The sequence below is a fragment of the Apostichopus japonicus genome, chromosome 21 (genome assembly GCF_037975245.1).
Source record: "Apostichopus japonicus isolate 1M-3 chromosome 21, ASM3797524v1, whole genome shotgun sequence".
In the NCBI taxonomy this organism is placed as follows: Eukaryota; Metazoa; Echinodermata; class Holothuroidea; order Aspidochirotida; family Stichopodidae; genus Apostichopus; species Apostichopus japonicus.
The window spans coordinates 17,940,403-17,964,045 of record NC_092581.1 but is presented as its reverse complement, the minus strand read 5'-3'; the positions used below and the strand labels follow the sequence as shown (position 1 = coordinate 17,964,045).

Sequence of the window (23,643 nt, the reverse complement as noted above, 5' to 3'; positions counted from 1 at the left end):
TTCATTTTCATTTTTAAATATATTTGCAAGTTTCAAGAATCTTCAAACAAATCATGTGTATATTGTCTTCCACAATGTCTCTCCTCTCAAAATGAGCTACCAATGCAAAACATGTTAAAACACTCCCCAGTACCTAAAGAAGAGAGCAGCTAATCATCCATGCCTTGGACAAGCAACGTCTACTGAAAGAATCCTCCTTCTCAACATAACCAACAAACCAAATTTGGGCAATAATTACCAAAAACGCTAATTATAAATGTGGAATATCACACCTCAAAACTGTAATATTAGTGGCATACACCACAACAATTGTACCATTTTCCAATGCCGGAAGTCTGGAAATATGTTGCCAACATGCCCTCCTTAACAAAATTGATATTGCAGTTGCTTGGTATTATAATAACATGTCTATGACTATCCATAAGAAATCTGTGTAGCCAATGTTCTTATTATACATATGAAGACCCAATATATTGTTTTCACATGTTAATCGATTATTGATTTCTTTCTTTTGTTTTCTTAGTTTAATATCACAATCAACTAGGAATATTTTCGTACAACTTTGCTCCATCATTTAGTCAAGAGGAGATGATGATTACGTTCAGCTCCAGTTCTTTCTTCTCCCTGCCTCTCTCTTCCCTTCTAACTTCTCTCCAACGATAAAACTCTCATCAAAATGCCAAATAATTTCTCGGTTTCTTCTGCAAACCTTTGTCTATCCTTTCGTTTTCTTTCGTCTGGCAAAGAGATAAAAACACAAAATGTAATACTCTTGCAATATCCATCTATTTCAATCTACCGTGTGGATTTAAATGATTCCGTTGTAGCCATAAATCGTTATTAACTCTTTTCCATTGTCTAATATTTCCTTGTCGGTCTTCCATTATTCATTTACTTAAATATAATCATATTTCAAAAGCCAAATTTCTCTTGAATATCTCTTTCCTGACACTTTCTGGGTTGTTTCACATGAAACTAGGGCATGATCACTGGTTACAGTGAATGAAAGGTACTGTGGTTTCTGACTGGCATCCCCACTTCCCCAGCAAAGAAATGGCTACAAAGGGATCACCACCAACCAAAAACTTGATATCTCAGTTGGTAGAGTTTGGGTTTGTAACCCAGAGGTCACTGGTAACAATCCCAGTCTGTTCATAAATGTCTTTGCACTTTTCCATTGGATATAAATAAGACAGAATCGATACTCTCTATTCTACTTATGTTACTTTTGATTCTACTTCCCAAAATCCCCAGAATCTCAGGTTAACATGATTTCAAAAACCTGTCAACATAAAGTAGCTGGTTTGATTTTTGATGACTTTCATATTAAAACTCATCCAAGTATCAGTTAGTTTTCATTGAAATATATTGAAGACAAAGTCCTAAATTTTGAAAAAAAGCAGTTATTTCTTCTTCTTTTTTGTGATCAATACTCATATAAAAAATGGGTGACACAACATTCAGAATCAACAGAAATGATAAGCTTCTACTGGCTAAGTAATAAACATTTGGCAAAGAAACATACAAAGACAACATAGTTCCATTAATTGCAGTCTTAATTCCACTAATTGCAGTCTTAATTTGAACAATCTCTTGGTACAGTTGCAGGAAATTGTCGATCTGATGCAAACAGTCTAAATGTTCATTAGTTATTGGTGGGTGCTACACGCAAACCGCTCCCTCCATTAGTTTATTATATTGATCTGTTTAATTAAGTGCTTTCTGATGGAATAACTGTTTCGGTGGCTCACTGATGCCAAATGCTTAAATTATACAATGCAAATATTTTTCTAATGGCAAACAGCAAAATACACCGACGTTTCGCCACTAAATAGCTGAATTTCGAGGCATGCTCGGCGGAAACAAGTGTATTTGTGATAACCTATGCCATAAGACACTCCTTGACTAGGAGAAGCCAAATGTTTGTAACTCATGTATGGACCACAGACATGTATTGGTTACAATATTTTGGTTAGAATACTGAAAACTTAAAACCAAGCTGAAACACAGCTTTAAGCAACATTTGCAGCTGAATACAAGAATTTCTTATGAGAGGAACTCAGGGAGTAATATAGTGTTCAAACTTTGTGTAGCAGCTTCATAGGCTCTTAAGCTTGTTTTGTATGAACTGCTGTGGTTCCTATATAACATTTGTGTTATAGCGGATGGTTCATATGTAGTATTAGTATTAACGCACAGGCGCACAGCTTGGTTAGGCTCCCGAAATAGCAGTTCTCGCAATACACCGTTAGACGGTAGGATGTACATGTACGTAAGAAAAGACTGCAGCAAGAATATGTGTGTAAAGAATTACGTTCTCTATATTTTCTCACTCCTCAATCATATCCAAGCCATGCGCTACATAGAATGATGCATGATGGGAATTGTTTACTAGACAACATATGCATCATCATGAACTTGGATATGACAATTTGCTATACATCTTTGGACTTGGATAACAATCTGACCATTTTGCATAGCATTTTACAATGTGATACTGGATAAGTGATTCCCTACAACTTACTTTGCTCTTCACAATTGCAAACACCAGACATGCAGGTAATCCTATGCCCATTATGAGGCCAACTACTGTCGTCTTTGGGGTTGCTTTGAAGTATGAGTATGCATTTTGTCTCGCAAAATTCCACCTTTCAATGGCAGGATCAATCTGTGAAGTGGAAAGAAAGTAATATTCACTTGACATATACAAGTCGTCTTTGATACAATGTAAAAAAGTGATATGAGACCAGTACAAGTACAAACCATGAGTACATCGAATTCTAGGGTGATCTGATAAAAATATGATAAACTGACATAGATGAAGTAAAAAAGCTAAACCTTAACTGTTAATGAGACCGATGATCATTACCTGCTAGCCTTTAAAGTTTGTTCGGCTCTTAGCATCGCAACATTTATACCATATATCACAAAAATCACCCCGGTATAATTACTCCTGACACTCTTGACATATGTTCTTCACTTGTTAACAGTAATTTACCTTTATTACTTAAAACCAGGATTTTTTTAAATACAATATAAAGTATTTGTTTGCCACTAATTTTCCTACTTATGACAAGTTTGTCCAGTTTCGCAAATTCCAAATTCATTGTTTACATGTACCATAGATTTAGGCTGGGTCATAGTATAGCCCAATGATATACATAGTACTGAACGTTCCTGTTACAAGACCTACGTCACAACTTCATACTGTACGTACTGTGAAGCCGACATTGGGGATGCCTTGACACAGATATATTCTGGGAAACAGCATACATTCCACTTCCCGAATACACACTACATCCCGCCTGGGAGCAAGTTTAAGTTGAAAACTGGTTTTCATCAATGACCAATCTCAACGGGAATTAAGTGTGTAAAATGGTTCGCTATATGCAAACGCATTTATGTATAGGGTTACCATATTTGTTTTTGAAAAAGCAGGACACTGATCCGCTTCCTACACTGATCCACGTCCTGTTGGAGGGGTTAAAGGGGAGGGGGTGTCCCCCTCCCCTTTGGAAAATTTTGTGTTTTTCAAAAGTGCCTAGATGCAAATGGTGCAATCTAAATCACTCTAATAGGGACTCAGGGAGGTCCCCAACTTGAATGAGTTATGGTTTGGCTCCAAGTCTAGTACAAAATTAACAAAAAGTGTACTGTGCCACAGGGCAGATTGGAGTCCAAAAAATCTCCTCTGAATTTATGGACCTAAGCATACTTCTCTGAGGATCTGATTTTCCTCAACAAGGAAGGCCGCCGATGTTCAATCACAGATTCACAACACTTCATACTTTAGATTGGTGCGCGTGATACTCTGCCTAAAACTGACATTATGTTAGATAGGGCAACACTCATAATTACAGTATGTTCACGCTATTGACTGCGTTCTACTATCAGGGATGTAAGTGCAGCCAAAAAAAAAACCGGAAAACTATTCGGAGACCCCGGGTGAATGCCGTCCTAACACATCCTACTCCTAGCTCTGACTACTTACACACTATCGTTATGTTAGGCTAGCTCAGAAGTATTAGCGCTAACACATCTTACCCCTAGTTCTCACTACTTACACACTATCGTTATGTTAGGCTAGCTCAAAGTTACGAATACGTCACAGCGAACTACGGAATAAAAAACAGTCTCAAATTCGAATGCGATCACAAATATCGACTTTCATATGCGAATCCCGTAGATTTCCACCGCTCACAAATATCACAAGCGTTAATTCCGAAAGTTATGTCGAGCACCAGCAGTTACGAAGATATTAATTAGCAGTCCAATCAACGTGAATTAGGCAAGGTTTTTCAACGACAGAAATGAGCTATGGCGATTTGAAGTTCGCACGTACGCAACGATATTCACATGGCACAATGTTGTACAGTGCAATGCGATGATGCGAAACAGGAATGGTATTTTGATTGATCGATGAGTGAAAGTTGAAGTTAGCTTGCTGCAACGGGCCAGGCATTTTTGCCGCATTGTGTCTTTGATATTCGAACAATTTTGTGGAACTTTATTGGAATTAAACAAAACCGGATTTCCGTAAAAATACGGAAGACTTACATCCCTGAAAAAAAAGAAACCGGATTTCCGTAAAAATACGGAAGACTTACATCCCTGTACTATACTTTGTGAACGCCCGCCTGCGTGCAGGAAAGTGGTGTGTGTCTCTACTGCTGTCCATATATGGTAGGTAGCAGACGACACGAGTACGCGTTTATTGCGTATAAATTTAGTTGGAAATCATTTGCTTGTGACTCGTGAGGCTAAATTAGGGAAAACCTGTCAATTCCTGTGTGAAATTCATGAAATCCGGATAATATTGCCAAATTGGAAAATCCACCCGGACGCTCGCATTAGTCACGAAAACTGGACATGTCCGGGTAAAACCGGACATCTGGTAAGCCTATTTATGTACAAGAATTTTTAATGTGCGGAGGTTGTTCACGAACTTCATGGAGCATCAATAAACATACAGTGAAAACATTTAAATCCTAATATAACAATTTATGACAGGGAACAGTTTGAGTAGGTAATGTGTTTTGAAGACATTCATATATATGTAGTGTTAATATATTAACCAAATACAAAAGTTTAGTAAACATCAATATCATGGGTATGCACAGGCAACCCCTACACAGTAGAGTATAGTACTAACGGCCCAGGTAGATAACTAACAATAAACATGTGGATATCCCCACCTGATGTTAAAATATAAGAGCATTAAATTAGTGCAATAAAGAAAACTTTAACAAGTTGTAACCACTTTATTCTGAGTTTTGCAATATTAAAAATCATAAGTTAATGACACACAACCCCATTAGAGTTGATATGCAGAAAATCAATTCACAGTACACAATTATCTGACATCTTGGTAATTGTCTATTGTTTTCATATAATGAAACCAAATTCCCTTCATGACGTTTTTCAAATATAATGACTATCTAGGCCTGTAAAAACAACAACTTCTTTTGTCTAAATTTCCCATATGAACCCTGATTCTGTTACTGGTCAGGTGGTAGGCCTATGGTCTTATCGTAACAAGTAACGTTACTCCTTTGAGATCTGCTTTATTGGCTCCAATTATAGCACGCTATAGCTAGGAAAGTTTTTGATTGTAACGTAATCGACCTGCCACGGTAAATCGACCTCAGACTCAACAATTAGTCTGTGTAGTTTCTTAACACCATTACTAGGCTCTTTGTGTAAACACTTTGTGGAAATATGTTCATGTCTTGTGTAGTTAATCATACAGCGTCCAAACAAAGACCCTCATAAATATGTAACAGGCGTTGCAGACTAATTGGTAAATAGTGGTCATTTTACAACCAAGACAAGTCGATTACATAATCTCAAGGAACTTTTCCAAGATAGCGTGCTATAGTTGGGGTCTATACAGTACTTAGACCTTTAAGTTTAAGCCTACTTCCAAGTTCTAACTTCGTTCTATTTCTACTAAAGTTTGTATAAAAATTTCAGACAAAAAGACAGAAATCAGACACCAGTTAAAGACTCCGGAAAACGACAGAAAAAAAATCCTATTGTTATTGAATATCACTCAGTTTTTGGTGATGTATATTCTTGTTCCGCTATATCATCGCAATCTTAAGGCCCGGTCACACTACAGCGATATTTTATCGGAATACGGTCCGATTTTTCCGATTTTAGGCCGAAGAGTGAGGTTTGTGGTAGTGAATGTAATGAATGCAGTAGAATATTCGAATACCTACTTCAAATCTGAGGGGTTCTAGAACTGACTACATTCTGAAGTGACGTCACATCGAAAAACGATAAAAATCGGAAGAGAAATCGGATAGCTAACCGATAAAAGGAAACGGAGTCAATATCAAAAGTTAGGAGAGGGCTATTCCACATCGGAATGGCTCAACAGATAGCAAATCAGGTCCTTTATCACTGTGGCTAGAAGACCCGAACGAAAAACCGTCTGTTTCGATTCCTCTGGGAAAATCGGATAGTATTCCGATAAAATATCGGTATAGTGTGACCGGGCCTTTAGTTAGGACTATCGGGTTACTGTGGTCCTAGCTGCTATTTGTTACTAGTTAGTAGTTAGGCCTAGCCTAGGCTAAGTTCCCTAACATTACGTTAAGCACGGCCAATGCCTAACTGTTGGGTGGCTAGATAACTAAGTTCTGAGTTGTGGTGTGACAAATACAACATATAAAGCTCTGTATTAATTGTGACGCTTACACCAGTGTTTGGCCTTCTTGGATCATTGATCATCCGTTGATATTGTAGCTTAACTCTGTTTCTTATGGCTATTCTTTCAAGTTCTGCTCGCTGTTCTACGGATAGCTTTCGGGATTCTGCCATCTTGAATCCCAGATGTAAACTGCACAATTAGAGGGCACTATTAAACATTACAAAGTCAGAAAACTTGGCGCGCTTTGTCAAGTTTGATGGTGGATATAAATTTCCGAAAATTTAACAACACAGGGATCCGGTAACAAACGAACATGTGTGACACGGAAAGAAAATCTTTGGAGCCACCGTCCAAAAGAAAGAAGCTCCCATTAATTCGGGAAAGCAGCCAAGATACTGGAACTAGTGATGACGTGGTTAAGTTTCAGTAATTTTCCGTAACTTAGTAATAGTATCCTGTCAATTTCATTCTGTGTTATTTTCTATTCGCCATAGGCATATCCTATGTTTGGTAGTTTGTAGGCCTAGTTATGCGAAAGTTGCATGTCATGCGTTATCACGGAGTAGCAGTAGCACTTTCAGTGTTGCTCCTACCCAATACTATCTCAGTATTATTGAATCAAATGATCATTTCATTGTGTTCTGCAGCATTAACACTAACACAGCCTTTGTGTTTCTGTTATTTTTGGACTACCTTGTTTAAATGTTATTTTTTACCAATTTCTCCCAGCCACCCATACTTCTCCACAATTACCTATTTGGGGGAGGGGAATAGGGATGGAAAATTGTAAATCTCCTTATTTCTTTGAAAGCAAGGATTGGAGATCTGTACCCATGTTCTGACAAAGTTCTTGCTTTGATATTCAAATAAGTTTCAACCAGATAGTCATAAAACTTAAGTTCTCTTCAGAATTCTCAAAAGCAGTGTATCATTCTCTTAAAAATAGTATGTCTTTTAGTTTACTCTGGGTATAGCAGTAGATATAGGATGTCATCTCTAGAACTGTCTATTTATTTATCTACGTTTATAATAATTCAAAATATTAATATCAACATGACATTTTTAAATAATATTCCTTCAGGAGTTAGAGGAAACGGTCAGTGAAGTAAGCACACCAACTCTGGAGAGTAACTCAAGATCAGCAACTCCTACCAGTTACACTGGAAGTTCTGGGACTGGAGATGGCATTATCAGAAGAGGCAGACGAAAGCACTTAAAGGGGAAGCCAGCTTACAAATGTACAACTTATATCAAGGTGAGGTAATTCATTCAAAGAGTACAAGAAAATGCACATGTAATTGTTAATGTCTTATATATCACTTTAATTTGTGCTTATTGGTCTCAAAACCTAGCATGTGGGATGTGAAGGGTCGAAATATAGGCCGGCTAAAGTAAGGTGGCCCAATTTGCCCATTTGGCGTAGTATTTTGCAATGCGAAAGCAAATAAGTTATATCTATGCCATGCAGTGGCATATATGAAGTACACATGAGAGTATAAAATATTGTAAAAGAATATTTTGTGTTCCTCATTTTCTAAATATATCTTGCATTTAGGAAGAGCATGACCAGCCAATATTTGGTGTGGCTATTAATCCTTTTTACAAGGAGGGAGACACGTTAACCTTTGCCACAGCAGGAAGTAACAGGGTCTCTGTTTATGAGCTTGGTGACTCGACTGGGATAAAACTTCTACAGAGCTATGTTGATGCTGATGTATCCTTACTTAAACTTAGGATTTATCATGGACTGAAAAAAAAAATGCTTGGAACTATAAATAGAGCAACCTGAATTTGTTTTGACATAAACCACATTGTACCCTTCATGTTATTTTCGTTCAGTTTTCATGATAACAAGTAGGGAATTAATGACAGGGTTAAGTGTTACAACAGGGAGATTGTTGGTGCAGAGTGATGTGTGAAATTCTCTTGAGAAAGAGTCTGTTGTTGCACCTTTAAAGTCTGTAAAGATTCACTAAAATATAAATTACATTGCACCATGTATCTATCCTGTATCAGAATCTAAGTACTTTTTGAAGCTGAAGTGTGAAATAATTTAAATCTTCATTTTGTACAAGAATCCATACAGATGTTGCATTTCATTTATTAGTTTGCTTGAGGGAGTATGAGACGTGGTATGTTGCAGTTAGAGCCTGTAGGTCCCCTAAGAATACTCAAATAGATTACATATAGTAATGCCAAGATTAGTCTTTTAACTGTAAAGGTTGTCGATATCTGCTTAACAAGTCTTCTAGTCGAATGAAAATTTTTATTGTGTCGCTTGGATGTACGAAGAAACGACTGGTCTTCCCCTTCTAGCAGCCGCAGGTTCGAGGGGTATACTGAGAATCATTAGTCCAATAACACTGCAGTGTGTCAAGGTTAGAAATAAATTTGACTTATTTCTACTACCGTAAAGTAATCAAATGTAAATTAAATGAGTTGAGAAATTGATATACATGTTGGTAAAAAAATCAAAATGACTGAGAGAATCGTAAAGCTTATTAACCTGATCGTTTATAATGCAACTAAATGTTACTGCATTTTCAGTGAATGGAGTCACTTTAGACAATGACTTTTTACATTAGCATGAACAAATGTATTATTAATGCTATGTCACAAGCACTGATATGTAACATTAATATATAACTTTCTACACTTTTATATCCACAATTGCCTTGAATTTGTGACCATTACTGTAATGAAATCTGATGGCATTGTTTTTTCAGCGTGTATTATTTTACTTAATGTGGTAACTGTGAAACCTTACAAATGCCAACTGTTACACACCAAGTGTCTTTCTCTGGTAGTAGGGATACTGAAAACAAGCTTTGTTCTTTGTTCTGTTTTAGCATATTGTTGCCCACGGCAACCCAGTCAATGAATTAAAAATACACCCCAACGACTGCAATCTGTTAATGTCAGTTAGTAAAGGTAAGACTTCTGCTTTATTTTTTTAACTGACTGACTGTAGAGCAACTATGGTTACAACAATATATTTGGAATTTGATATGTTCATCATCTATGTAAAGGTTATGCATAATGTTTATGTATAAGTCACATATAAATTAATGACATAGTGTAAGCAGTTAGAAAGTCAAGTGGATCTAACTTCAAATCCTCAGTTGGCTTAAGGTTTTTTTTCTATAAATAAAACCCCCCCCAAAAAATAAATAAAATAAATATAGTTTGTGATGAAAGGAATTGAGGCAGTTTCCTAGAACTGTCTTCTAGAAAAAACAAAAAGCAGTGTTGAGATAATAGTCTTTGGACTTTCCATAACAATTGTTGGAATCTGTGAAGGTTGTTCATATTAGTATTCAAGGCACCAAACCTGCTATGCATCTTGTGGTGATTTTTATAATCATGGGCTATCTTTTGTAGCATTCTTCTGTCCTAGATACCATATAACTTATTCCCTGGAGGTCATCACATAATAACAGCAGAATGTTGTGATAGGTTGTGCCTCTACAATGTGGGTATAACCTCTGTTACTGCTCCATTTTTCAATTGTGACGTTCCTTTTTGTTGTCTGTTTTAATCTCCAGACAATTCTCTTCGTCTGTGGAATGTCAAGACAAATGTTCTAGTGATAGTCTTTGGTGGAGTAGAAGGCCACAGAGATGAGGTTCTCAGTGCTGTAAGTCAACTCTTAGAAGCCACCCAGTTGGGACAATTTTTTCTTTACTGTAGTGTCATGTCCCGCTTCAGGGCACTCGTATTGACAGTACGAGCAGGATGAATGTCATGTTTCTATCAGATTAAGGTTAGGAACTGTTTGTACTGTCAATACAAGCGCTTTGAGAGCATGATATTGGAGTACAGTTTACAGAGGTATTAACATTCAGAAATTGTCCCAACTGTCTGTAGAAGCAAAGTGTACATGAATATTCAAGCATTTCTAAATGTTCTTACTTAAAAAGTAAAGTCTCACCTGGAGGTGTTTGTTAAGTCTTCAACATGTTGTTGTCACCATCGCCATCATAAAAACAACCACAAATAAAGAAAGATTAGCAAATTGGTATTTATTGCCTCTTCAAAGAAGTGAGCACTGTTAGCATGCCTAAAAAACTTGTCATGTATTTTGTCACAAAATATTTTTAGCTTTGTTTTCAGACATACATTAACCCTTTCTGAATTGGTGATTATTACTCTGTGGTATCATTTTATGCTATCTGGCATTCTCCTGAATATTAATACCAAATCAATTTTATTTTAATTCTAATTTTGAGATAATATAATTTTCATTGTTTTTGTCAACCAGGATTTCAATCTTGATGGAACTAGGATAATTTCCTGTGGAATGGATCATTCCCTCAAGATGTGGCGTCTCAATAAAAATTCAATCGAGGAAACGATAAAGGCTTCCTATCTCTACAACTCTGCTAAAAGTCCCAAGTAAGTAAAATGATTGGTCAATATTATTAAATAATGATAATATTGACAAACTATAGTTTATTATTATATTGATTCATATTCCCATTGGTTGTGATCCTCACCCCCCCCCCCCATCAAAAAACATTTTGTCCTGTTTTTTCATAATGAAAAGATCCATATTCATGAATGTGCATTGATCTGTTACTATAGTTATGAGTGAGATGGACTAGGATTCGACCCATTTGTACTCACAGTGACGTTTAGCTAGAAAAGTGGCAGAGAGGCCTGCCTCTAGTTCTCTGGTATCCTGCCAATGAATTGTTTAATTTCTGTACCTACTTGTAAAATTTAAAAGTGGCTAGTTTCAAATTATTTGCTTGCATTTTTACGTGAATTAGGAGAGGTATGGTCACCCTCACAACGTTAGTGGCAAGTGTCTTGTTTGTTTCACTAACAATATCGCTTTGTGCATGTGCCCAAAAACACATAGAAATTAATTGCTAGTTATCTCTGGCTGTGTTCAAAATTAATGGATGTATTCATTTTGAAAAGTGCTAGATTAACAACACACTCTAAGGCCCTAACGCACCATATGCTTGCTCGCCCTGTTCTCCTCGTTATCAAGTTTTTGCAGGCATAATACGAAAATATAATGTTGGTATGTTTTGTATGGAAGTGTTCGCAGAAGCCGCTTGACCTTGGGGGTCACATGACACTTGCCACATCTGCCTATTGGGTAATCTGGAAATGTATGTTGACTTTATTTTGTCCAAAGTACAAGTGAATGTGGGCATAGCAAAGCTGATTTATTTACAAAAAAAAAAAAACAGTTTAGAAAGGTTTTTATGCAGTTAATGAGATTTTAGAGTTAGAGAAGAATTTACAAATAATGTTAAACTCAACATCTGACTTGAGTAATTTTGGGTGTTTTTTTTCTCGCAGACCGTTCAAATCAATGTGTGTTAACATTCCAGACTTCTCTACCAGGGACATTCATCGTAACTACGTTGACTGCGTGAGGTGGTTGGGAGACTTCGTTTTGTCAAAGGTATCAGTTCTTGCTAAGCACTTTGTTAGTTCTATTTATAAGATTGTCAGACACATCTTTTGAGATGGAATATGCCTCTTTTGGGGGACATTTTGAAATTTTTGCATCTTACCCATACTGAATCTTTAAAGTTTTTGTGTTGAAAATGTCTGATCATTTTTCATGTCATTTTAAGATCACTAGAAGTCTAAAGTCTGAAGCTTTCTAATCATGTTCAACTCCAAAAGTATAGCTTGAATAAATATCCTTTTTGATGTGTAGGTCCACACCAGAGCATTAACCATGCTGATCATGCGAAGTCAACAATGGTCAAAACTAGAATATCCTTTGTGTACATTGTGCATTTAATAATGTTCTCATATAAAACATGGCAAGAGATCATGAATTTATTTCTTCTTACCGATAGTCATGTGAGAATGCAATCATCTGTTGGAAGCCAGGGAGCATCAACACACCTTTAGAGGACGTCAAGCCCAATGAGACGCAGGTCACCGTACTCTACAGGTTTGAGTACACGAGTTGTGATATCTGGTTCATGCGGTTCAGTATCGATTATTGGCAGAGGGTAAGTTAATTATTGATTATTGGCAGAGGGAAAGTTAATATTGATTATTGGCAGAGGGTAAGTTAATATTGATTATTGGCAGAGGGTAAATTCAGTATCGCTTATTGGCAGAGGGTTAAGTTTCTTATCGATTATTGGCAGAGGGTAAGTTAATATTGACTATTGGCAGAGGGTAAGTTAATATTGATTATTGGCAGAGGGTAAGTTAATATTGATTATTGGCAGAGGGTCAGTTAATATTGATTATTGGCAGAGGGTAAATTAAGTACTGATTTATGGCAGAGAGTAACTTAAGTATCGCTTATTGGCAGAGGATATGTTACAAATTCGAGCAGTGTTCAGTTCTTGAAGTGGTCACTGTTTATATAAATAATGCCTGCTATTTGATTCAAGAAGTTTTTAATAATGACACATACCAAACCCCCTCCCCCTGCCTCCAAAAAAGGTGTAGTTCATGTTTGGAATAAACAGGTATAAATGTTTACGTTATCTTGTCTTTTACATTTTTCAGGTAATTGCTCTCGGTAATCAAATTGGTAAAGTCTTTGTTTGGGATATCAATGTAGATGACCCTCAGAAGTCCAGGTAAGGATAATGATTATTCAATAGTACCCATTGACTTAATGAATATGCATTAGTAACAATGGCAGCCTTAATAGTTTTAATAGCCTTAATAGGATTGTTTACTGGACCCACCTCTTATAGTGCTTATTTTTTTCCAAAACAAACAAGTTTAACAAAATTAAGCTAGTTTTAGGATGCAAAAATTGCAGCTCTTTAATTGTTTTGTTCTGTTTAGTTCTGTTTGCTATTATACTTGTCCAAACTAAGACCTCTAGCTATTTTTCAGCAGACAAGTTATCTTAATTATGAAGTCATTAAATATCATATATGTTGTAATACAACAAATGCTTAGATACAAACCAACTATATTGTTTCATCATCTTTCAATCATCTCGTTTCAGATTCTCAACATTCTCTCATCCAAAGTGTACGACGGCCATTAGACAGACAGCCCTGAGTAGAGATGCAGGAATTCTGTTATGTGTTTGTGATAATGGAACCATCTGGAGGTGGGACAAAACAAAGTGATTCCATTTGGTCCTGTATTGTGTATAATACTCTGGACAACATACATAAGGCACTCCTTCTGGTCCATGTATGACAGGACAATAAAGTGACACTACTCCAGGGTTTGGAGTATTACATGAATAAGTGTACTTAATATGTGAAGAGGTACGTTGGACAACATACATAAGGCACTCTTTCTGGTCCATGTATGTCCGGACAACAAAGTGACGCTACTCCAGGGTTTGGAGACTGGAGAATTACGTGAATAAGTGTACTTAATATGAGTAGAGGTACATCGGACAACAAACATAAGGCACTCCTTCTGGTCCATGTATGACTGGACAATAAAGTGACGCTACTCCAGATTGGAGTATTACGTGAAGAAGTGTACTTAATATGTGTAGAGGTATGTTGGACAACACTTTCACATTGTTGATCCTGGAGAGTGTCAGGTATACTGATGAACACTGTGTGTTCAAAATTCTCTTTCTGGGGCTGAGACCTACAAAGCTTGTTGAAAAGTTTTGCCTTTATAATATTAGATGACGATATGATCAAACCAAACAAACCATCTGAAACCTGTCCCGTGAGGATATACAGACCAAGTTCTCTTCCATCGAAATAAAACTCTTGAAAATTTGAAGAATGCAAGAGAAGTAATTAACTGAGAGTTAAGGTTCATATTCGTGCATGCTAACTGTTCCGAAATGAACAAATAGGATCATGGATGAGATACAGACACCGGTATCCATGGTAACTAGAAGCTGATATTTCCAGTTGTGCACTCATAGCTATGGGTGATTTTAGTTCATATTTCAGATGTATGATTGCCAAGCAAGTTCATGAACATATTGGAGCCTTCTTCTTTTCAGTCCTTATTTTGAATATGAAATGTTTTAAGACCTGTTTCAATACAAATGATCTTGCTTATCAATGCTTTTCCAATAATGGTAATAGTTTAAGAAAAAGCATACCCAACTATCATCATTAATCTAACTATGACATCACTGAGCCACATGTGCTTGAATTTCAATGGTTTTCTCTTTTAATTTTAATGGTTTTCTGTCTTAGTGATGAGATTTGCAACTGCTCCCACTAAACTTTTGGAAGCTCACAATATGGACTAATGCTGACGTTTATATCAGTGCCAACACTGTTTACATTTACCTAAGAAATACAAAGAGCAATAACATGGAAAGTAACAGATTTTACCTCAAATTGATGAAATGACAGCCCCCTTTTAACCTCATGTATTTCCTTACAAGGATTAGCGTATTGTGTCAGTTTTTTTTCTCCAAGCAGTGCCTTACACGAAAGGCAATGATGAAAGGATATCATTGCAATATCACAGTGGAAATGTTAGATTTGACTGTAAGCTTTGTCAAGCGCAAGAGATCTTATTCAGAATGCAACTAACAGTTATATGGGAGTGTAAAACTGTTGTCATTGTTAATATCATGCAAGGTGTGGTGTGTTTTCAACTGTTTTGTTCAATTTCATTCCAGAAGTAGATCTAGTTTTTCTCAAAATATCACAAATTGATCAAATAAAGGTACCCAATGAGACCTTTTCATTAAATGAACATTGCTGCAGTATTTGAGTAAACAATGGCTCTCTTCTTTCTTAAGACTTTGTTATTTGCCAGACATTTAAATAATATGTCAATAATCTTGACATTCAAAATTTTCAAAATATTTGAGTTTTGTCTCACTTGAAAGGAAACTGAACCGTCTTGTCAAAACATTACCAAAAATATAAACTCAAACAGTTGCTTTAAAATAGACGCTCAACATTTTCTTTAACAAGGCTGATAAAAACTATAAAAAGAGGAGTCATAACACCAACTTACGATTATTGTTTTTTATTCGTAAATGAGAACAAGTATATCACATTTTTGTTATTGTAATATCGGCACTGCCTGTAGCCTAATTTACAGTGAAAACTTTTCTCAATACATTTTGTAAATGAATTTTTTTTTATTCAAAAGCTGTATAATTTCTTTGTAATTTTCTTGTTTTCACTTCAATTTTGTTGTTTTAAAAAACAGTGATACTCCTAGACGGTGATTGGAATCATAAGTGAAGAACTTAAGAAACTATGAGAAATCTGTGAGAAATGATAAAGCTAATCTATTATACCTAATTCCCGATTGGACCTGGATAACAAATTACCAGTTAAATGGAATAGCTAAAAGTAAATTACATATTTTTACCTATGGAACACTTAACTTATCATTCCTTTACACTCTACTCTGCGTAAACAAATTATTTTCACCAACAAATTCATAATTTCAAAACTATTCTTAGATTAATTAGTTCCATTTAGTCTCTTGAAAAACATTAGGCAGGACTTCAAACCTCAGCATGAGTCTGCATGTTAAGGTAAAACTTCGGTTATGTAACTGAATGGAACATCCAGTTTCTGGTTCACGATGATATGGAAGCATTGTGCAAACACACGTCTTCTGTCAGCATCTTGAGATGAGGGCAGCATTGACAAACATCCCTCCAACATTCACACATCATTTTCCTGAACATTTAGCAGTCCTATCACAAATTAACCTAAGCTACATATGCTTTTGAATATTATTTTGAAAATTTATTTGAATATGATTTCCATTGATTTTGATGTTGTCCATGCTGCTTGGATGTTTTTGCATAATAACTGGAGTTAAACTACAACCCTGACTGCTGCCAAATACATGTGATGAGTGGCATATACTGAACCGAAGAGTAAATCTGTTTCTGCATTTAACAAAATGAAGACATCCTCTTTAAGTATAATTTTATGACGGTAAAGGTATTGGAGGCCAAAGTAATGGGCGTTCACATTGGAGTTTTGTACTATCTATTACAGAGAGGGGAAAAATGATGAAACACCAAAATGACGAAAATAAAGAAAACTTAAATACGACATTTCAAATGGAACGTTATAAAAACTGCATATTGAGTTTGAAAGAAACTTACTCTTTTTGATGAAATTTCACATTTTGTTCATTGTGATATTTTACTTCACACGATATTGTTTTATCTGTGAACTCAATCCTGACAGGATACTTTTTTGACAAGATACAAGGATTGCATTGTTTTGAAAACTCAATATGCAGCTCTAACTAACATACAACAAAAACCCTTGATTTATGTACAATTTATCTATTCACTAGTAACTTTCTCATAACAGCCAAAAGAAAAAGGAAAAAAAAAGGGGCAAAAATGGTATAATACACACAGAATTCATAAACAAAAACCTTATAATTCCATCTAACAACTCTGCACCAAAATAAATGTCATAGATTTTTTGTCAATCTACAAATATCAATGACAGTCAACAGTAACCTCTATAAGAATGAAAATATCACATTTTCCTTCCACAACATGCAAGCAAGACCAACTGTTGGGGGCAAAACAACCCCCCTGGTTTTCTCAATGGCTAATATACTAATACCCACTATTCACATTGATAGCTAGGTTTGACCCTGGACCAAGTATGACACTGGACCCCCTTTTCACCCCCTCTTCATCCCCTACCCCTCTTTACCCCTCCCTAACAAAACAAAACAAGGATGAAAAGAAGCTTGCAAACTATTTTATCTTGGTTCCTTTGTCAAGAATCTTATATAATAATTTCAAAACTCCTCAAGTGGTTAGAGTTGGAAGGCACAAAACATTCCATTTCTTTTCTTTTAGCTAATGATGTTGTATGTATGTATATGTGATCTTCCCGCAAGCTGGAACTCGCGAAAGAAGCCATGGAGGCTTATAGATTTGCAAGCTGACCGAAGCCAATCTCTCGGCACACATCCATTTAACGTCCATCTCGGGAAGTTGTTATTGAACAACACCCCTTGCCAGACGACACACATTGCTGTCGGCGGGGAATCGAACCGGGGATCTCATGACTGGGAGACGCCGGCGTTAACCACTAGGCTATACACTCCGCCGATTTCTTTTGTCTTGGCTCATCATGAATGTCAGAAAAAATTTAAGAAATATTTTATCCTTTTTAATGTTTCCCATCTGGCTTCTGTTTTTTCACCTTCTTACTCGAAAAATACTTTTTCCTTTTCTTACATACTTAACCCGTAAAGGCTCAGACAATATCCTATTATCCTCAGTCTAATAAAAGGAAAAACACTTCCAAAGTTTGGACCACATTTTATTTGTCTGTTACCAGGTCTGCTAAGCGATAGATCTTCCAGAAAAATATAATATTTACTCTGAAAGGTTAAATGGAAAAGCAGCACATCTATTACATGTGCTCGATAACACCAGTTCTTCACACAGCAGATCAAAGGCAGCGTTTAAACAATCTCCTCGTTATGGTTACAGAGCGCTTGATGACAAAGCAATTTTCCATACAAAATTGCACATGTCGGTAATTCCCAAAATGTGACGGAGCTTCTGTGTAAATTAGGAAGGCTAAATCTGCAAAAGAAGGAAGAAAAAACAACATCAAAGAAAGACTTCAAAGGCAAAACGTGAATCCAGATACAAACTTGATCTATGTTCATGGAGGTGATATTCATTACTAATTGGAAATCCCTCAATCCAACCAACTAATCTATTCTGCTACAACCTGTAGTGTAGCTCTTAGAGTAGAGTACTGTTAAATCCAGTACAGAAAGTAACAGTACAAGATATCAAGATATGATTTAAGCGATGAGATATCAATCTCAATATCTTAATATTTTTGTTACCAGATATAAAAAAATAGATACCAAATATATATTAAGCTAACAGGGAGTGTTAGCTCAGTGGTTGACACCGGTGCCTTTCAATCATAAGGTCCCGAGTTCGAGTCACTCCAAGATTAATGTATGTCGTCCAGTTACAGAGTTATTGACAATTCATAATCATGGACGTTAAAAAATGTATCTAAGAGACTGACTTCAGTCAGCTTGCGGCTTTGATAGGCCAATGATGGCTTCTTCGCGACTTCCTGCTTGCAGGAGGATCTAAAATACATACATATATTCAAATTGTGAACCAAAAACTTGGAATTATAATACTGAAGCCTTTTCAGCACTGAGGACATAAGTTCGCTTCAATTTCATGTAATCCTTGCAGAAGAGAAGAAAAAGAAACTAGAATCTTGAAAAACTGAAATATAACACCACGTTTTTTCACACATTACATTCCTCCTGGTCACTTGATATCGATAAATATGCTCTACATTCTGACAGATACAGGCAATGAATAGCTATCAGTACAGGGAATATTTTATCGTATATCGCATCGTAAAATGCTATGCGAAATGGTCAGGTTACTATGCAAAATGTTCAGGTTGCTATACAAAATGGTCATGTTACTATGCAAAATGGTCAGGTTGCTATGCAAAATGGTCGGGTTGCTATGCAAACTGGTCAGGTTGCTATGCAAAATGGTCAGGTTACTATGCAAAATGGTCAGGTTACTATGCAAAATGGTCAGGTTACTATGCAAAATGGTCAGGTTACTATGCAAAATGGTCAGGTTGCTATGCAAAATGGTCAGGTTGCTATGCAAAATGGTCAGGTTGCTATGCAAAATGGTCAAGATGCTATGCAAAATGGTCAGGTCGTTATACGATTGCAAGATGTATAGTGCAGTTTTTGTACACAGGAACACATAGTATTTTATAGGGGACTAAATTCAGGGTCTTCAAAACTGCTGCACAAAATTTGAACATTAAATTATTCCCTGAAGTTGTCTTAAATTTATTAACTTACGCCTTCAATATCATCGTCTCCTTGATCATCGTCGTAGTCAAGGTCAAAGGTGATGTCATCTTCTTCTTCATTCTCTCCGTACATGGTGGTTTCATTGATCTTACAAGAGTTGGGCAGTTCTCCGTAACCCTTCAGATTGCGGGCCTCGTCTGCGTTGTATTTCAGAATCACGTCCGCCTTGGCGTCTTGGTAATCCCGAAGACCGACGAGAATGATGTCCGATGTGTTGATCCAAACCTAAAGCCATTCCGAAATAATCACCAAAAGAAAGATGAAAATCGATATCAATTTACAAAAGATGTCACAATACTTGCAACTTCTGGAGAGTTGCAATGCTCTGCTGGAATGCTCTCAACACATAATCACTAAACAGTGCATTCATAAAGCAGAATAGTTTTTGCATATTCGAACTTATTTAAGTAAAAGAACACGTAAAAAATGTTATTAGATAATCCTTTGAAATTATATTAAGCTAGTTAGTTCCAGCATCTGAGATGAGTTACGTGAATGCTTAATGACTTCTTGCATTGACTATGACATCACAGACAGACAAAATATCCTCTGATCATGACATTTAAATATTTTATCATTTTCCTGCCATTATCACATGTTTTCTTGAAAACATACCAGGAACTGTACAGAGAGATATTTACGTTGCTTACTGACCTTCTTTCTCAATTTTCCTCGAATATGGCACAATCTCTTGACCCCGTCGAAGCACTGGGCTTCCAATCTACCATTTCCCAACATCTTCAGAACCTGGGCGTATTCTGCATTTCAGAATGAAGGATATGGTGTCCAGAAATGGTTACATTAAATGAAGTAAAGGTAAGCAGGGGCAGCATAGCCAGGGAAGGGGGGGGGAGGAGTATTGGGGGAGGGGGCACATCCCAGCCAAAATTGTGAAGAAAAGTGCATACTTTTGGTTATTGGAAATTAAAAGGTGCACTCTTGTCATCTATAAGAATCTCCCTCTTGTGTAAAAATTAAAGAAAATTGTTACTAGAACGTCGTCGTCGGCAAATTTTTAACTAGTTGCACTTGAAAGGGGCTGTTTTGTTGAAAAACATTACAATTAGTACTAGAATATTATGTGTTACAGAATTTTTGAAGTAATTTTGTGGTAACTACCTAAAATAAAGTCATATGTCACCATGCCCCTCAGAGTCTGACTTTCCCCTCCCCTGCCCCAGATTGAACCCCTTCTGAATACAAAAACAACCAGTAAAATATAATAATCAAACAATGAGCCAAGCTTAATATGAAAAACCTATTTTGCCATCTGTATATAGTCCTAAGTCATATGTTCCTAAGTCATTTCAGCAGGAATAAAGTTGCACTAAGTAGCCCTGTAAACATACTCTTTATACTGAAATGAGGGACTTCATTAGGAGATGTACCTCTTGCTTTTCTTTTCAAGACATTATACAACATTCAATGATTTCCATGGCAACATGACAATACTGACTAAATAATCTGTAGTCTTTACGGAAGGAAAACTTAACACCCATAATGCTAATGCAAAGTAGTCCAACAATGATCATAATTTTCACAGATTGATACTGTAAAAATTCTCAAACCACTCTGACGTACATTAACTGCATGTCTTCTTAGTAGTGGCTTAGCACTGCTTTATGAAGAATATGAAGGGGGAGGCAGGGGTGTATCCAGGATTTTCTAACCCGGGGGGCGCGAATTACTATCTAAGCGGAGCGCCACCATCGGTTGGCGCGCAGCGTACAAGAAAATTTCTGGTTTTGATACCCCACAGATCACCGGAAATGGCACTTCTCGGGCTTGAAAATGACCAACCAGATGTACACTTTTGCCTGAGAACCAAGTATTTCCCAATAGTTTTTTCCCCATCCATAACCTTTTTGAAGATTGTCACCAGTCACACATCATGTTCGACCTCATCGCATGTCCCGTGGATCATTGCTTTTGTAGGTGATTCTAAGTCGCGGCCCACAATACCCGACAGCCCCACTTTTGAAGGTTTTAAGCCTATTTTTTGTTCAGAATTTGAAAATGCACATTTCTCGTGATTAAACTCACTTCAAAACATACTGTACCCATAACGTTGCAAAAAATTTCATCTATGGACAACCAATATAGAAACACCTCCTTGAACCCCTAACAGACTGGTCAAATTGTGCGAGTAGAGGGAAGTATGTTGAAAATTGTTGGTCAGGAAATTTTCGAAAATTCAGACACAGTTAATTTATTGGTGTACAAATATTGAAACCGCTTATAATGGCTATTATAAAACTTCGTTGAAGGAAATGAAAAAAATACCAGATATTTCCGAAACCGGACACTACACACATAGGCGTAGGAGGTGCGCGCCCCTAACGCCCCCCCTGGATACGCGCCTGGGGAGGGGAAATAAATGTATATATATCTAAAATATAGGAAAAGAAATTCAATATACCTTGTCCATCATCCTTGAAAACTAATTCTCTCTTTTCAGACTCATTCTCATTCTTTCCCCTTCTCCTGTTTTTTCCTCCCTTTCCTGAATACAACAGAACGAAAGAAAAGTTAAATTTTGCATTTTATTGACATTCTAGTACCATCGATTATTCCTATGGTCTAATGTCACACAATACAGAAACGAATTACAGGAATCAACTTAAACATGATATATATTGTTAGGGCTAAGAATTATTACTAATTTTCTCGCCCATCTCCATACAGTTACACAATGACAATGTCTATGTACAAACATAGCAATTTCTGGTAACGTATCTTCATTAAAACTGGCACCACTTTCGTACATTTTTTCCGCACAGCCTACTTCAATGAGTGGATTGCATCAAGCTATTAAGCTATGATACAAGTATGACAAATACAAAAAAACTGTTTAAAAAAATAAATAATAAAGGGAAGTTTCTATGGTGTAGAAAAAGAAAGACAACAAAAATGCTGACTTGTTGAATTATTGATCCAATTCCTGTCTTACTGAACCATACATGTTTCTGCTTTGGCTACAGAATATGGAGTATACCCAGTTATTAAGGAAATGCATATTTTCTTGCCGATTCGCTGAGATTTTGTCCCCCACTAGCCTATTATTATGACGCAGTCTTAGGCCTATTCTGTGTTCATTTGTGCTCAGTATTTATCTAGGCAACTATCGCAATCGATGATTAGGTCTAGCCATACCAATTGCAGCACGAATAAATTGTTGAATTATATAGGAATATGTTGACTATGACTAAGATTAGCCAATGTCACCGTTTTCATGTAGCCTAGGCTAGAAAGCCTAACTTAGGCTAGTTTTGATTCTTAGGCATACATATTTCTTACGTATAGAACGGGTTAAGTGCCAACTGTGACTGTGCATTACATGCTAGTAAGCATACAGTAGTCAGTAGGCCAAAGCTCCTATACTGAACCTTACACATTCATTGATAATGATAAGTATATAACCTATAAACCCCAGTAGATTTTACACAAATTATGTCTTTACAAACCCTTATTCTTGGGCATAATAAATTCGTTTGTTCTGGTTTAACAAGAAGTGCAAATCAGATGTTGATTAGTGGTATGATCGTTGAAAATTCCTGTATTTGCTGGTAACTCGGAAAGAGTATCGTCACGTTGTTCCCAGTCGAAGGATTGTTCTTGCGAAATAAAGACGAAAGGGGGCGCTATTGCTAATTGAATCGTCTCACGAAGTCTACCTGTGTTCTTCATGTATATGTGCTTCTGGCCCTCTTATAGCTCAATTTCTCGTTAGTAAGTGGATCCCCCTCAAAATTAAATTTCTGGTCTCCCTGTCCGTTGTTAATAATACCTCTTTCATAGTTCAATTAATTCGTCTGTTCCATTTCTATTTAACCTGTTTCGTTATAAGCCTACCTTTAACGATCATGCTAAGATCCAAACTTCAGCCTCTGTGACCACTGACCGGGTACTCTTTTCAATAATGAAAGGGTGGGGGCAGGGGTGGGCTTCTTTAAAGATTAAATAGGAGAGGAAGGTCTAAAATTAGACCTTGAATCTCGTGATAATATTACACAACATATACATAGAGGGTGATTATGAAGTTTTGGGCATCAATTTTGCGGTATGAAGTTTTCAGCAGAGCCAAATATGCAGCTCCCCATTTTTGGTATCAATTTACAGGAGAGAGAGAGAGGTCAATGATAGCCAACGAACATATTTTGTTAATAAATTCCAGTAGAGAATCTTGATCATAAAATTTGTGCAAAAAT

The 23,643-nt window shown here is 36.5% G+C and overlaps 3 protein-coding genes across 3 annotated transcripts; 1 reads left to right on the top strand and 2 right to left on the bottom strand.

Annotated features, from left to right (window-relative positions):
* Window positions 1-509: 509 nt before the first annotated feature.
* Window positions 510-6,866, bottom strand: LOC139962594 (NADH dehydrogenase [ubiquinone] 1 beta subcomplex subunit 4-like). The gene is made up of 3 exons (XM_071962719.1): window positions 6,706-6,866; window positions 2,525-2,668; window positions 510-737 (listed from the first exon to the last, which is right to left on the bottom strand). The coding sequence occupies exons 1-3, from the start codon at window positions 6,826-6,828 to the stop codon at window positions 672-674; spliced, it is 333 nt and encodes a 110-aa protein (XP_071818820.1). The 5' UTR covers window positions 6,829-6,866; the 3' UTR covers window positions 510-671.
* Window positions 6,867-6,891: 25 nt separating this feature from the next.
* LOC139962592 (polycomb protein eed-A-like) lies at window positions 6,892-15,689 on the top strand. Its single transcript, XM_071962717.1, has 11 exons — window positions 6,892-7,073; window positions 7,740-7,913; window positions 8,214-8,372; window positions 8,911-9,036; window positions 9,508-9,589; window positions 10,204-10,295; window positions 10,920-11,053; window positions 11,975-12,080; window positions 12,487-12,645; window positions 13,157-13,230; window positions 13,611-15,689. Exons 1-11 carry the CDS (start codon window positions 6,972-6,974, stop codon window positions 13,735-13,737), a joined length of 1,335 nt encoding a protein of 444 aa, XP_071818818.1. The 5' UTR covers window positions 6,892-6,971; the 3' UTR covers window positions 13,738-15,689.
* On the bottom strand, window positions 15,562-23,060 carry LOC139962593 (eukaryotic translation initiation factor 1A, X-chromosomal-like). The gene is made up of 5 exons (XM_071962718.1): window positions 22,900-23,060; window positions 21,855-21,938; window positions 20,090-20,193; window positions 19,424-19,660; window positions 15,562-18,140 (listed from the first exon to the last, which is right to left on the bottom strand). The coding sequence occupies exons 1-5, from the start codon at window positions 22,913-22,915 to the stop codon at window positions 18,135-18,137; spliced, it is 447 nt and encodes a 148-aa protein (XP_071818819.1). The 5' UTR covers window positions 22,916-23,060; the 3' UTR covers window positions 15,562-18,134.
* Between the last annotated feature and the right edge of the window lie 583 nt (window positions 23,061-23,643).